The 14,037-nt window shown below is 45.2% G+C and overlaps 1 protein-coding gene across 2 annotated transcripts in view; it reads left to right on the top strand.

Annotated features, from left to right (window-relative positions):
* The first annotated feature begins 655 nt into the window (after nucleotides 1–655).
* Nucleotides 656–14,037, top strand: part of LOC105744260 (arylsulfatase L) — a 47,580-nt gene continuing 34,198 nt past the window's right edge. Inside the window, exons 1-5 of one of the 2 annotated variants that reach the window (XM_071212935.1) lie at nucleotides 783–1,091; nucleotides 8,954–8,994; nucleotides 10,785–10,925; nucleotides 12,022–12,171; nucleotides 13,683–13,804. In XM_071212935.1, the coding sequence (XP_071069036.1) occupies nucleotides 12,116–12,171; nucleotides 13,683–13,804 (178 nt within the window). In that variant the 5' untranslated portion in view covers nucleotides 783–1,091; nucleotides 8,954–8,994; nucleotides 10,785–10,925; nucleotides 12,022–12,115. Of the gene's footprint in view, nucleotides 1,092–8,953; nucleotides 8,995–10,784; nucleotides 10,926–12,021; nucleotides 12,172–13,682; nucleotides 13,805–14,037 lie in introns of both variants that reach the window. The other variant, XM_058291611.2, reaches the window with a different exon arrangement.

Here is a 14,037-nt window from a genome sequence, read left to right as displayed (position 1 = left end):
TTACTGGCCTCACTCACCCGAAGTGCTCTTGAAATTCATTTCTCCAGCAGTCAAAGAACCTAAACAAACTCTGGTAACCCAACCACAAGATTTTGACTGTCTTTCCTAATTACCAATGCAGTTTAGGAGACTTTCCATCAAGGGTAGGAATTCCTTAAAAATCCAGCCCACGTTTCCTTCACTCTGTTAGTCTATCGAACTCATAAATAATTTGGAATTGCGTATTTATAAGAGATACTTTACAAGTGCAAGTCTCAAATCAAAACTCTACAATGTTCAGGCTGTAGACAGTAAAAATGAGGGATTTTCTGAGTGATATTTTTAGGTGATTAGCACCTAGAAATGCCTAGAGGGTTCTAATTTGTGAAAAGTCTTCAAAAAGAAGCATTTTGCATCAAAAATGGTCTGAAATATGTTCTGGTACAGTACAAAAAATTGTGCTCCCTAGTGAGCAAAACAGCAAATTTCTCTCATTAAGTGGAAAAGGATTGGACCTCTACAGTTACATAGTAATGTAGTTAAGCAGTTACAAAGTTTTCATGGCAGTTGAACGTTGAAGTCAGAATTATTCTCTGTCCCCTTTTTATTTTTATATACAGAAAAAGTGCCAAAAGGAAAAAAAAAAGATTTAATGGCTAGTTGAGTGGCAGTTCAAGAAAGATTTGTGCGGCAAGTGGTTTCCCACACTGGGAGCAGCCAGCCAATGAATGACCCCTTACGGTTTACTCAAAGACCAGGAGAGTTTCAACCCACTTCTTCATGAAAGACTCTGTGTTTCAGATGAGCTTTCTGGAATCCGGAGGAGAGTGTTACGTTTTGAAAAGAAGAACAGAAGCTCCTCTGTCCTTTGCTGGGAGAGCAAGTACAGCAGATGTCTGGAGACTCCCGTTTCCAGCGACAACTTCAGTCCGGTTCTGTGGAATGCCTGCTCGTTGATTTGGGAGTGATCCAGCTCTCCACTGAAACAGGCTGGTAGCTCTGCTCACAGCAGCAGCTGCCCATCTGGCAAGGAGAACGTTTTTGCTCTGAGAATCACCCCCATCCCTGCACCCCCCCCAGCCAGCCTGATTCCAGAAAGAGCATCGAGTCAGGTAAATGTTTATGCTAAGGACACAAGATAGCCACTCCAAACTGCATGACTCACTGCGGTCCTTTGAAACCTTCAAGAACCAATCTCTGTTTTATTTTTTAATGAAATAACAGAAGTTTTTACCTGGGCGATTTCTAAAAATAATGCAGGAGTGAAATTGAGTGGAAAAGATGTGTGTGTGTGTGGGGGGGGAATGCATCAACACCAGATTCTTAGATGTAGGGAGATCATGTGTATGAAAGTTGAAGATGATGGTTTGGTAACCCAGCTGAGCACACAGTCAAGCTGGATTGTGGCTGAAATCCCTCCACAATGGAGGAGAATCAAAGGCAAATTATAACTCATACTTGAAGGGCTTTTCTCTTCCTTTTCCTTTATTTCCCTTAGTGCTATGTTCTATCCAGTAACTTGCATGAAATATCTAGACGAGGCAAATTCACAGAGAAAGTAGAGTAGGGATTCCCAGGATTTGAGGAGGGGAGAGGGGAAAGTTATTACTTCCTTGCTGCAGAGTTTCTGGATGAAGGTGATGGTGGCACCGCTTCTTGAATGAAAGGACTGAATTTTACACTCAAAAATGGCTGAAATGGCAAATTTTATATTGCATGTATATGCTTCCGCAGTAGCTTTTTTATTATTTCATAATTCTTGTTTGCTATTTTTTATTATTTTTGTTTTATTTATGTATTACCTGGTGGCAAGCAGCAAGACTGAAGTAAGTTCTTCAGCTTTCTATGGGCTAAAGGGGTGAGTGCGTTGGAATAGAGAGATATGTTCCTTTCTGCTGCTAGAAAGAGAGCTCATTTTGGAGCACGGCTGCACTGCATGGATAATCATTTACATTGTAGTTCACACTCTCCCCCAGTCCATTCCGTGGGTTATGGCAGGATATATAATGTCCAGCATCTGTCCCTGCAATATCATTTTGGACAACTCCAAGTCCCCAAAATCACCAAATGTAATGAATGTGCCACTGTTTTAGAATTTGAGAGAGGTTCAATTATTTGCGTATAGAGAGGCCAGGACTCAGGAATGATTTTGAGAAGGAAAAATGGTTTATTGACGGCCGGCTGGACTCGGGAACTTTCTGTTTGAATCCCGAGCCCCGAACAAGATTTTTAAGTCCCTTTTATACAGAGAGGAAAGGCCAAATGGTCCTTTTGTTTCAGTTCTCAATAGGCTTGAATTAGCATATATTTCCACATCTTAGGTAAGCTTTTAGCATGGACCTCAGGCATTCGATAAGCTTTTAGCATATTTTGTTTGCATTTCCCCTGAATACTTAAAGTTTATAGACCTTGCATTGTTAAACTGTTTCCTGCTCATCACGGGCAGGACTGCAGCCTTTTATCATCCCACACTCACAAGTCACAGATAGTTTAGGTTATCTCTGAAGAGACACAGCACCTCCCACCCATATCCCACATCACCACAATGGTGAAAGAGGTTGTTGATGTGGGAGGAGTGGGGTGGGTGGTGTGTGGGTATATGAGAACCTCTTATATTTTTTAAATGTAACATTTTTTGTGATCTGTGTATTTTTTAAAAATACAATTTAAAACATTAATAAATAAAAAGGGAGCTCGTCGCTGAGAGGTAGACAAAAGCTGCAATACCTTAGGATTTTCCATCAAGATTGATTCTCAGGGATGGGGCACTGGGAGGGAAGGACAGGTGACAGGTTACAGTTGCATCCTCAAAAAAAGGCCATCAAATACTTTTCCTAGGGAATGTGTTTGGCCGCCTAAGGGAAAATTATTTACGACTTGTCGCCAAACATTGCAAAGCGGAGCAAATGAAAGATAAGGCTTATGCCCACAGGACTAAAAGCATTTGCAGCCATCCTTCTCCTGTTCCCTCCAAGGCACGCCATTGACATCATCTACCATAAAACCCCGGCAGGTGCACAATGTGCCCAAAGCTCAGGTGAGAGGGGTAGGGTGATTCCAACATCAGCTGGCGACGTGTGAGGACCCACCATCTTCCATAGACCCAGGATGGTGGTGACTTACCAAAAATCACTGAATGTGTGGAACCAAAATCTCTGTCAGCCCCAAAGGGTGGACATTTGGCAGTTTTGTGTGGTTGAGCTTCATAGACAAGCTTTCCAACAGCGTTTATTTATGATATGATGGGCTCATAAATCTTTGACTGGAGCATTTTATTATTGTTATTTTTTAAAGGTGTATTTATTTATTTCTCTCCCTTTCCCCCGCTCCCGGTTGTCTGTTCTCTGTGTCTATTTGCTGCATGTTCTTCTTTGTCTGCTTCTGCTGTTGTCAGCGGCACGGGAATCTGTGTTTCTTTTTGTTTCATCATCTTGTTGTGTAAGTTCTCCGTGTGGGCGGCACCATCCCTGGGCAGGCTGCACTTTCTTTTGCACTGGGTGGCTCTCCCTACGGGGCGCGCTCCTTGTGCATTGGGCTCCCCTACGCGGGGGACACCCCTGCGTCACGTGGCACGACACTCCTTACGCGCATCAGCATTGCACATAGGCCAGCTCCACACGGGTCAAGGAGGCCCGGGACTTGAACTGCGGACCTCCCATGTGGTAGACGGATGCCCTAACCACTGGGCCAAGTCCACTTCCCATTTTATTATTTTTTAATGTGCATTTTCCTGGATATAATGTTACCAACAGCCCACATGTTACAGAATAAACAGTGTTAAATAGTATGGAGACATCAGGAGATCGTCAAGGTTATTAACAGTAGGGGACTTTCCCCAATTCTGCAGGATTCCGCAAATCTGGGAATATTTGTCCCTTCCACTTCATGTAGATTTAAGAAAGCCAATCTCAAGTCAATAATTCCCAACCCAAAGCACCGCACAGAGGCTCCCCGCCTTCACTGTGCCTCCTCATCCGTGACTAAGGAAATCAGGAGGGTCCCCGGGCAAAGTGTTGCCCAAGTTCTGGTACATTCTGTGCGGGATCCAAACTCTGTGCCTGATGAGTTCAGGGCCTCAGGTCTCTTTGCTCCTTGAATGATGTCCATCCAAGACAGTTTTCACAAATGAGACAAGTAATCTGGACTCAGGGACCTGTGAATTCAGTTCTTCAGGAAGAGGTGACCAATTTTAGAACCTTCAGGAGATGCTTACGGTAGGCGCAGCTCAATCTCAAGGGATACAACCTGGAATGTACCAACCGCCTTTATTTCCATGTCTTTATGGGTAAAATAAGTATCAATTCATTGGGGAAAATCTGGAAAAAGAAAAACTTCTAATCCACAAACTCCAGAAATAGCCAGTATTGGCAGCCTTGCTCAAGTGCTCTTCTGATGCAATTTTTACGTTTCTAACTACAAGCAATTTTTGCCAACATATCATCTTTATTCATGGTGTTCTAAACAGTTACATGAGTCATCCAGGGTGAGCAAATGGAGCAGAGGGTATTAAATGGTCAGTCCATCTATTTTTTTTTCCTGTGCATGACTTTAAATCATTTCCTTAGTCTGTAATTTGGTGTTGGGGATTGAATCGCTCCCCCCACAGAAGGCACGTGCATAGGGTGGGGAAAGGGAGATATGGGAATTCTCGATACGCTCAGCTCTGTTTTTCTGTAAGCCTAAAACTGTTCTAAAAAAAATAATAAAGTCAATTAAAATAAAATGGTCTGGGGGCAGGTCACCCCTTCCCCAGCCACCCAGAAATGCCAGGACTCAGACCTTCTTGATCTGTGACGTCAGCACCTCCTCTCTCCACTATCCGCTCCTCCGTGGTCCATTTGATCACACCCATGGAATGTCCCAAATGCCCCGACCTGTGTACTGGAACTCTCCTCTCGTCTTCCATCTTCCTTACTCCAACGGGCTCCCCAGCTTCTCTGGTGCAGTTAGGAGCTTCCTTCCTGTGCCCCAGGAGCCTTGCATGACTCATCACCCATCTCCTTCCCCAAACGTGGGATCCGCTGAGTTCTTTAACCCCCAGTGCCCACGCCAGTGCCACTCCCACCGTCCACCTCTCCATGCTCACAAAGCCCCCTCTATGTTCCTTTCCTCTGGGCTGATGCTGAGTCATATTTTCCTTTTTTTTTTATTTCTTTCCCTTCCAGGTGTCTGCTCTTTGTGTCCATTTGCTGTGTGTTCTTCTGTGTCCACTTCTATTCTTTTCAGCAGCACTGGGAATCTGTGTCTCTTTTTGTTGCATCATCTTGCTGCATCAGCTCTCTGTGTGCGTGGCACCATTCCTGGCCAGGCTGAATTTTTTTCGTGCTGGACGGCTCTCCTTATGGGGCGCACTCCTTGCATGTGGGGCTTCCCTATGCAGGGGACACCCCTACATGGCACGGCATTCCTTGTGTGCATCAGCACTGCACATGGGCCAGCTGCACACGGGTCAAGGAGGCCCTGGGTTTGGACCTTGGACCTCCCATGTGGTAGGCGGACGCTCTAACCGTTGGGCCAGATCTGTTTCCCCAGAGTCATGTTTTCATCCAGGTATGCTGTGTGTGCAGCTCCTGCCTTGGTGTAGGGTATGGGGAGAGAAACTGAGGTAGGTCCTCACCTGAGAACCTTGTTCCCAGCAAGAGAGACCTCCAGGCCTGCAAGGCTGAGCTGAAACAAGGAGCAAAGCCACCATTCTCACAGCTTTCACAAACTCGGGGAAATCAATGACCACTCCCCCTTTTTTTAGCAAAACTTTTTTGTTGTCTTTTTTTTTAAGATACATAGATCACACAAAATGTTACATTAAAAAATATAAGAGGTTCCTACATACCCCGCTCCTCCCACATCATCAACCTCTTTCATCATTGTAGCACCTTCATTGCATTTGGTGAATACATCTTGGAGCACTGCTGCACTGTATGGATAATAGTTTACATTGTAGTTCTCACTCTCCCCCAGTCCATTCAGTGGGTTATGGCAGGATATAGAATGTCCAGCTTCTGTCCCTGCAATAGCATTCAGGACAACTCCAAGTCCTGAAAATGCCCCCACGTCACATCTCTTCTTCCCTCTCCCTGCCTTCAGCAACTCCCGTGGCCACTGTGTCCACATCAATGCTACAATTTCTTCTATCACTAGAGTCACAATAGTTCTATAGTAGAATACCAGTAAGTCCACTCTAATTCATATTTTATTCCTCCATCCTGAGGACCCTGCGATAGCAATGCCCACTCCACCTTTAAATTGAGAGGGGGCTTCTCAGTAGGATCCAGAGATAGCCAAAGTAGAAGAACCCCAGGTAGGGGTGCTCCTGAGGGGTATGGAGACACCCAGGTCCTATGGTCATGGCAGGTGGCTCTGGAGTTCAGTGCCATGTCAGTTGGCCCTACTTTGGAGTTTGTGTTCCTGTGTGATGGAGTTGGACTCAGATGTGACCTCTCTGTATGTGCCTCTTCTGTCACTTTTATTGAACCTGTGGTTGACGCTGGGGTTGGTGTATACTCAGGAGACTTGAATCTCTGGACTGTCCATGTACCAGCTGGACCCTGAGCCTCAGCAGAGTTGTAACACCTACTCTCTGGTTCAATGACCCCTTTATCAGCCGTCCAACAGGTTCAAGAAAGCAGCCCACCCTCAAGAGGCACATTGTCTGTTCTCATAGTCAGGCAGTGCAGACAATGGGTGCAGCCTTCCATCATTTCTCTACACGCAGCCCTCCAGAGCCAAAACATGCACACCAGTTGGTGGCTCACATCCCATTAGACTCTTTTCTGGAAAGAAATTGAAAACACCACCTAACAAATGGCTCATGACTTGGTTGTAGACCTTGCTTAGCTCGTTTGGGTTCACCAGGAACCTGTAGGTCTGGAGCCCAACTAACAATGTCCCTTCCGCACCAATGTTGACCACATTGACCATACACGGCCAGTCGGATGAACTTCTGAGTCCTTGTCTACACAATTCTGACCCTACCCCAGCTGTTGCATTCTCCACAGGCCCACTGCCCTGTCCTTGGGCTGGTGAGACCGCAACTTGGAAAGATGTGAGAAATCATCTGAAATGGCAAGTGGTGGGAGTTGGAGGGTGTCCTCCCAAAAGGTATGTGGAGATAGGGTCTTTCCAAAATGGTGAGTCAAGACGAAGTTCTCATAAGAAGAAGAGGTGGAGAAGGAGACACACAGACACTGGCATGGAAAAGGCCATGTGAAGATGGAGCTAGAGGCTGCAGAGAGGATCCACAGCTGAGGTACCTCAGAGCTGGCAGGGGCAGGAGGGACCCTCCCTCCGAGCTTTCTGAGGTTAACATGGCCCTGCCCACCCTTTGATTTTGGACTTGGGGCCTCCAGAATGGCAGAAGGGGAGAGGGTTTATCAAACCCTTGAAGGTCCACGTTGTCATGCATCTGCAAAGGGCACCCGTGCTACCAACCAGCTGTGTGTCCAAGCAAACGTGCCCGTGGCTGTCCTTCTTCCTTTTATTATTTTATGCAGATATCATGCCAACACACCAGTTACTCTCTTCCAGCTCTTACATATTTTTACTTGGAATATAGTAATTGGGAACTGATACGGCTCAGTGGTGGAGCATTAGCTTCCCACATATGAGGTATGGGGCTCAGGCCACATATGAGGTACAGGGCTCAGTTCCTGGCCCCGATACCTCAAAAAATAATAATAATAGTAAAATTTTAAAAATAAGGTAAAATAAAATAAAATATAAAATAAAACAGAAAAATAAAATATCAAATAAAATAAAATAAATAAAATATCAAATAAAATGAAGTATCAAATAAAGTAAAATATAAAAAGCAAAATAAATAAAATAAAATGTAAATATTCAGAATAGGCTTATCCATAGAGGCATAGATTCATGGTGAGACAGGTTTAGACGGGAAAGGGAAAAATGGGGGTGACTGCTAATGGGTATAAGGTTTCTTTTGGGGGAGATGAAATGTCCCAGAACTAGGTAGCAGTGAAGGTCACACAATATTATGATTGTACTAAATGTCCCCTGAATTGTATGTACTTCAGAAGAATGAAGCATGTGGTATGTGAATTGTAGCTCAAGAAAAATATATTGGAGATCATTACATATCAATATTCCCATATAAGTTTGCATTTTCTTTCCTTTCTACTCTGCCTTCTATATCAAGGGCCCTGAGGCCAAACACTGCCCTTTGCATGTTTTTCTAAATAAAGTTTTATTGGAAGGCGGCAATGCCCATCCATTAACTTGTTGTCTCTAGCTGCTTTCATGTTACAATGGCAGAATAGACACCAGATCTAAAAGTATTTACCGGGAAATGGACTTGGCCCAGTGGTTAGGGCGTCCATCTACCACATGGGAGGTCCGCAGTTCAAACCCTGGGCCTCCTTGACCCATGTGGAGCTGGCCCATGTGCAGTGCTGATGCGCGCAAGGAGTGCCTGCCACGCAGGGCTGTCCTCGCGTAGGGGAGCCCCACGCACAATGAGTGCGCCCGTAAGGAGAGCCACCCAGCAAGAAAGAAAGTGCAGCCTGCCCAGGAATGGCACCGCACACACGGAGAGCTGACACAGCAAGATGACGCAAACCAAAAGAAATACAGATTCCCGTGCCACTGACAACAACAGAAGCGGACAAAGAAACAGGACGCAACAAATGGACACAGAGAACAGACAACCGGGGTGGGCGGGGGGAAGGGAGAGAAATAAATAAATAAATCTTTAAAAAATAAATAAATAAAAGTATTTACCATCTGGTCCTTTACAGATAAATGTTCTACATTCTTAACATCGTGTTTTAACATTTTTAAAGCTTTTTCACTAGGGAAGGTCATTAATTTAGGAGTTTTCAGTAATTGTTCTTTTGCTATCCATCGCATCAGGAAGACACCAATTAGAGTTTTTCGTTTCAGTTTTGCGCTCTCTGTTGATACAGAGAATGTGTTCATTTTCTTCTGCCTGTGTCCATAAAGAGCATTTTATTTCTTACAGGGAGAAAACAGACAGACCATGTTGGATTTGGAGTATTCTAGGTAAGATGGGATTACATGCATCCAGGAATATTCTCTTGCTGCTTCTTCATTTCTTCGTGTCGCTTTGTCGGAATGCATTGCTAAGGGAGCAGCTCCGCTCCATTAGCCATCAGTCACGCATCTCCAGGATCGGGTGTGGGATTGGTGATTAATTTTAGTACTTCATGCCTGATCACCTTGAAGCTGCACCAGGCAGCCTCCGAAGGAATTCAGGTCCATCTTTCCCACACCTGGACATCAACCCCTTCTGTGTCCAGCTGTCAGCTTTACCAGGGACGTCATCTGGCCAGACTTCTTGGCAGATTCAGATTGCCCATCTATTTCATTACACTGAGCGCCGCGACATACTGCCTTGCTTTTCACGAGCACGCCCTGGGCAGTTTCCACAGAAAGGGTCTTGGCTCAAGGTTCTCACGAGCAATCTTAGAAGCTCCCTTAATTTTTCCTTGTGGAGCCAAGACTCTTGGCTCTCGATCAGAGCCTCTGTCACCTCTGATTTCTCATCAGATAGCACAGGGCTGGAAAACATCAGCCTTTTGATATTTCCATATGAATGCCAGAATGTAAGAGGATTTTCAACGGACCTAGAATGACCAGATGGCGTTGAGCTGGTCCATCTCCCCCGTTCTGCCAACTCTTTCAATGTGCCCCAAATTTCCCAGATTAACACCATTTACTTATTTGAGGAAGAATGAGGTGGAAGTGTTGTCGAATTTGAGAGAGGTTCAATTATTTGCGTATAGAAAGGCCAGGACTCAGGAATGATTTTGAGAAGGAAAAAATGATTTATTGACAGCCGGCCGGACTCAGGAGCTTTCTGTTCCCAGCCCGAGCCCCGAACAAGATTTTTGAGTTCCTTTTATACAGGGTAAGGGCTAAATCGTTCTTTGTTTCAGTGCTCAGTTGTCTTGAATTAGCATAGATCTTCCACATCCTAGGTAAGCTTTTAGCATGGACTTCATACATTCCAGATAAGCTTTTAGCACATTTGGTTTGCATTTTCCCTGAATATTTAAAGTTTATAGAGTGTGCATTGCTAAACTGTTTCCTGGGACTGGAGTCGTTGCCATGGTCATCAAGGCAGGATGACAGCCTCTCACTGTCCCACACCCACAAGTCACAGACAGCTTAGGTGATCTACAAAGAGATGAACAGCCTCCCACCCCTAGCCCACATCAGAAGGAGAAGTGAAGTAGAAGCACCTGGTGCGGCTCTGTGTTTCTGTCTCAGACATCCTAAGCACCTATTAGGCCTCAAGGCAGGGCCTGTATGGATAACCAGAGATGGCATGAAGAAAACTTCAACACAAGAGTCAGGCAAACTCACATTTATTACGTCCACAGAGTAAGGAGCCAAGGCCAGCCCAAAGTCACTCAGACCCAGCTCCCTCTGCTGCAGTTCCACTCTTGCTTAAATATCCAAGTTACTACTTAGCCTTTGCTTTGATTATGCATTAGTTTTTATGCATATGGATGAGCACACATAGCTGGTTATATAATTGTATGATTAGCATGTTCAGGAAATTATGCTTGCACATTCATTGCATGATCAAGAAAGGGGCGGAGAACTCCACCCCTGGGTGGGAATCTTACTAGGTTGATTAAGCAAGTTGGAGTGAGGACAGCAAGGGGCTGCTTCTGCGCAGGTCCAGCCAACTGGTTGAAGCTGGTTTTCATACTTCATTGCTTCAACAGGATATTCTTCACCACCAAAAGCAGAATTTGGCCCAAAGAGAGGGTTGCATTTCATTACCTTCTGATTTACATACAATTCTTTTCTTTGCATCCTAGCAACAGGAAGAGAAACAAGTTAATTTGAGGTATTCGGTCATCCTACATCCATCACCTACAGATCAAGTTTCCCATTCATCTGGAGTTGAATCACCTCACTAGATGACAGAGCTTTAAAATCTAACCAAAACCATCATCAGTGTGAGCAATTTTTTTAACATATATATTTTAAATTTTTTAAAGAAACTTAAATTACATAAATGTTACAAAAAAATCTAGAGGGTTCCCATATACCCCAATTCCTCTCCCTCCCACACTTTTTTTTTTAATTGATTTTGTAAAAATGTTACATTAAAAAAACAAGATGAGGTCCCATTCAACCCCACCACCCCCACTCCACCACTCCCCCCCCCCCCCCCCAGCAACACTCCCTCCCGTCATCATGACACATCCATTGCATTTGGTAAGTACATCTCTGGGCATCTCTGCACCTCATGGTCAATGGTCCACATCATGGCCCATACTCTCCCACATTCCATCCAGTGGGCCCTGTCCCTCCCACACTTTTTGAAATCAACAACATCGTTCAGTAGCTTGGTACATTTGCCACAATTGATGAACAAATCTTCGCGCATTGCCACTAAGCAATGATTAGTTTCCGTTGTAGTTTACACTCTCTCCCACTGAAGTAGAACACTTTATAGATTAAACATTAGAATATTTAGGAGGAGTTAATTTAAAAACTTTTATTTTTTTTCCTGCCAGGGCACCTTCCTACAGTAGTTAGACAGGTCCGGGGAACTTGAGGTATATATATGGGCACATACAGGTGGGGTTAGTTTTCGTGCGCTTAGGAGGAGGATAAGGTTTTATTGGCTTAAACTTCTTTTATTTTTTTTTATAAGGCCGTTACTGAGCAAGCAAGTAAGTTACAAAAGCGGAAAGTTGGCAAGTAGCTGAACCAGGAGGGGTTTGGGATGTTCGTATGTTTCTTGCTCCACACATTTTTGCAACTTATGACAAGATATACAATGACCTGTATCTACCATTGCAATGTCATTTGGGATAATCCCCAGGTCCCAAAAATGCCCCCACATTACACCGGTTTGGGGTGTAATCTTAAAACTACAAAATGAAACAAAGTTACACCAATGGCCTGCCAGCTACACTCAAACCATGGTGAGATGTGATGATGTTTCCAAAGCCACGTCAAGAAAATGGCACAAGCATCCTGCTCACAGTCACCCAGACAAAACAGACAACCAAGGTGAGTTGTCTCTGGTCTTTCATGTTGCAGGAGCTGGCTGTCCAGGACACTCTGTGTCCTTCTGGTTCTGAAGACCTCTGGTTGCAGCAAGTCATCGGGCTCCCGGCCAAACTTTCTTCTGCTAATGGCTGACGACCTCGGCATCGGGGATATCGGATGCTATGGCAACGGAACCATAAGGCAAGGAACAGAGTATGGCCAAGATGGCGCCCAGGAGACACCAATAACATGTATCAACCTTGGTCTGAGAAATCCAGAGTTTTCCTGAATTTTCTTTTCTTTTCTTTTCTTTTCTTAGGTATTGGGGGCTGGAGATTGAACCCGGGACCTCGTATGTGGGAAACTGGTGCTCAACCACTGAGCCACATGGGCTTCCCTGAGTTGGTTTTCTCATTTGCTTTGCTCATTGTTCATTTTTGTTTTTTCGGGAGGCACTGGGAACCGAACCTGGGACCTCCCGTGTGGGAGGCAGGAGCTCAACTGCTTAAGCCACATGCACTGCCCACATTGTTTCATTTAATTCCCTTTTTTTTTTAAAGATTTATTTATTTATTTATTTATTTATTTCTCTCCCCTTCCCCCCACTCCCGGTTGTCTGTTCTCTGCGTCTATTTGCTCTGTGTTCTTCTTTGTCTGCCTCTGTTGTTGTCAGCAGCACAGGAATCTGTGTTTCTTTTTTTTGTTGCATCATCATGTTGTATCAGCTCTCCGTGTGTGCGGCACCATTCCTGGGCAGGCTGCACTTTCTTTCGTGCTGGGCAGCTCTCCTTATGGGGCACACTCCTTGCGCGTGGAGCTCCCCTACATGGGGGACACCCCTGCGTGGCACGGCACTCCTTGCGCACACCAGCACTGCGCATGGGCCAGCTCCACGCGGGTCAAGGAGGCCCGGGGTTTGAACCGCAGACCTCCCATATGGTAGACGGACGCCCTAACCACTGGGCCAAGTCCACTTCCCATCATTGAATTCCCTTTCACCCTGCCTTCTTCCCCACACCAGTTCTGACCCCCACTCAAACCCATCCAACCCACACCTAACCATTTTTGAGATGTACTATTCACCAGCCCACTACATGATGAACAATTATTTTTTAAAACCATGTAAGCTAATGACCACCCCCCATCCAGCAGGCCAAGCCCACCCACCTACAAAGGATTCAATGCTCCCCTCCCGGAAAGCACCACTTCACACAGACATATCCACGTCTTTCTACTCTCTGAATCTACCATGCCCCTCTGGCATCTGCAACGCATCTCTCCAGAAGGACCCCCTGATATCTCTGTCACATTCTCATTACCATCGAGGATCCAGCTCAGGTGCCAGCCTAATTCTCCACCTGCTTCCTCTTTGTCTGAATCCCACCTTCATGTACCATGCTATCATGATGCTGAGCCTCCAGATCAGGGAGTGCCATGCTAGAAGGCAACCCAAGCTCTCCATTCTGGAATTCCCTTGATGTCTCTCTCAGCACCAGTAGTACACTCTGGGGGCATAGGTAAAATTTAATGGAACTCAGGCTGCTTCGATGATTCAGAAGGCATTGCAAGTTCTTGCACCGGGGCACTCTTACAGATACCTTCGTGTTTCAGATTTTGACTGGCACGTCTTCTACTAAGTATCATAGACCTATGGTGTTAGGGATAAACCTGTTTGTTAAGCAATAACACTGCTCATTTTTCCCCCATCACAGGACTCCAAATATTGACCGGCTCGCAAAGGACGGCGTGATGCTCACCCAGCATATCTCGGCCGCCTCGGTGTGTACGCCGAGCAGAGCTGCGTTCCTGACTGGCAGGTACCCCATCCGATCAGGTTAGTCATTCTGTACGTCTCACCACTAGACTGGAAAAGAACATGGTCTCTTTCATCCTCTTAACAGTCATTGCACAATGTGAAAATGATGATCTTCTCCCCATATTTTCACCATCAGACATCAACTCAAACTACTAAGACTTACAGTGCTCCACAGAGCCAGAGGTCACCCATGTAATTATTTCCTCTGATGTAGATAATCCCAAAAGACACTGGTGGGCAACTTTGGCCAG

This window comes from Dasypus novemcinctus, chromosome X (genome assembly GCF_030445035.2).
Source record: "Dasypus novemcinctus isolate mDasNov1 chromosome X, mDasNov1.1.hap2, whole genome shotgun sequence".
Taxonomy (NCBI): domain Eukaryota; kingdom Metazoa; phylum Chordata; class Mammalia; order Cingulata; family Dasypodidae; genus Dasypus; species Dasypus novemcinctus.
Note: the sequence above shows the minus strand (reverse complement) of the source record. Positions and strands in the feature narration are given on the sequence as shown.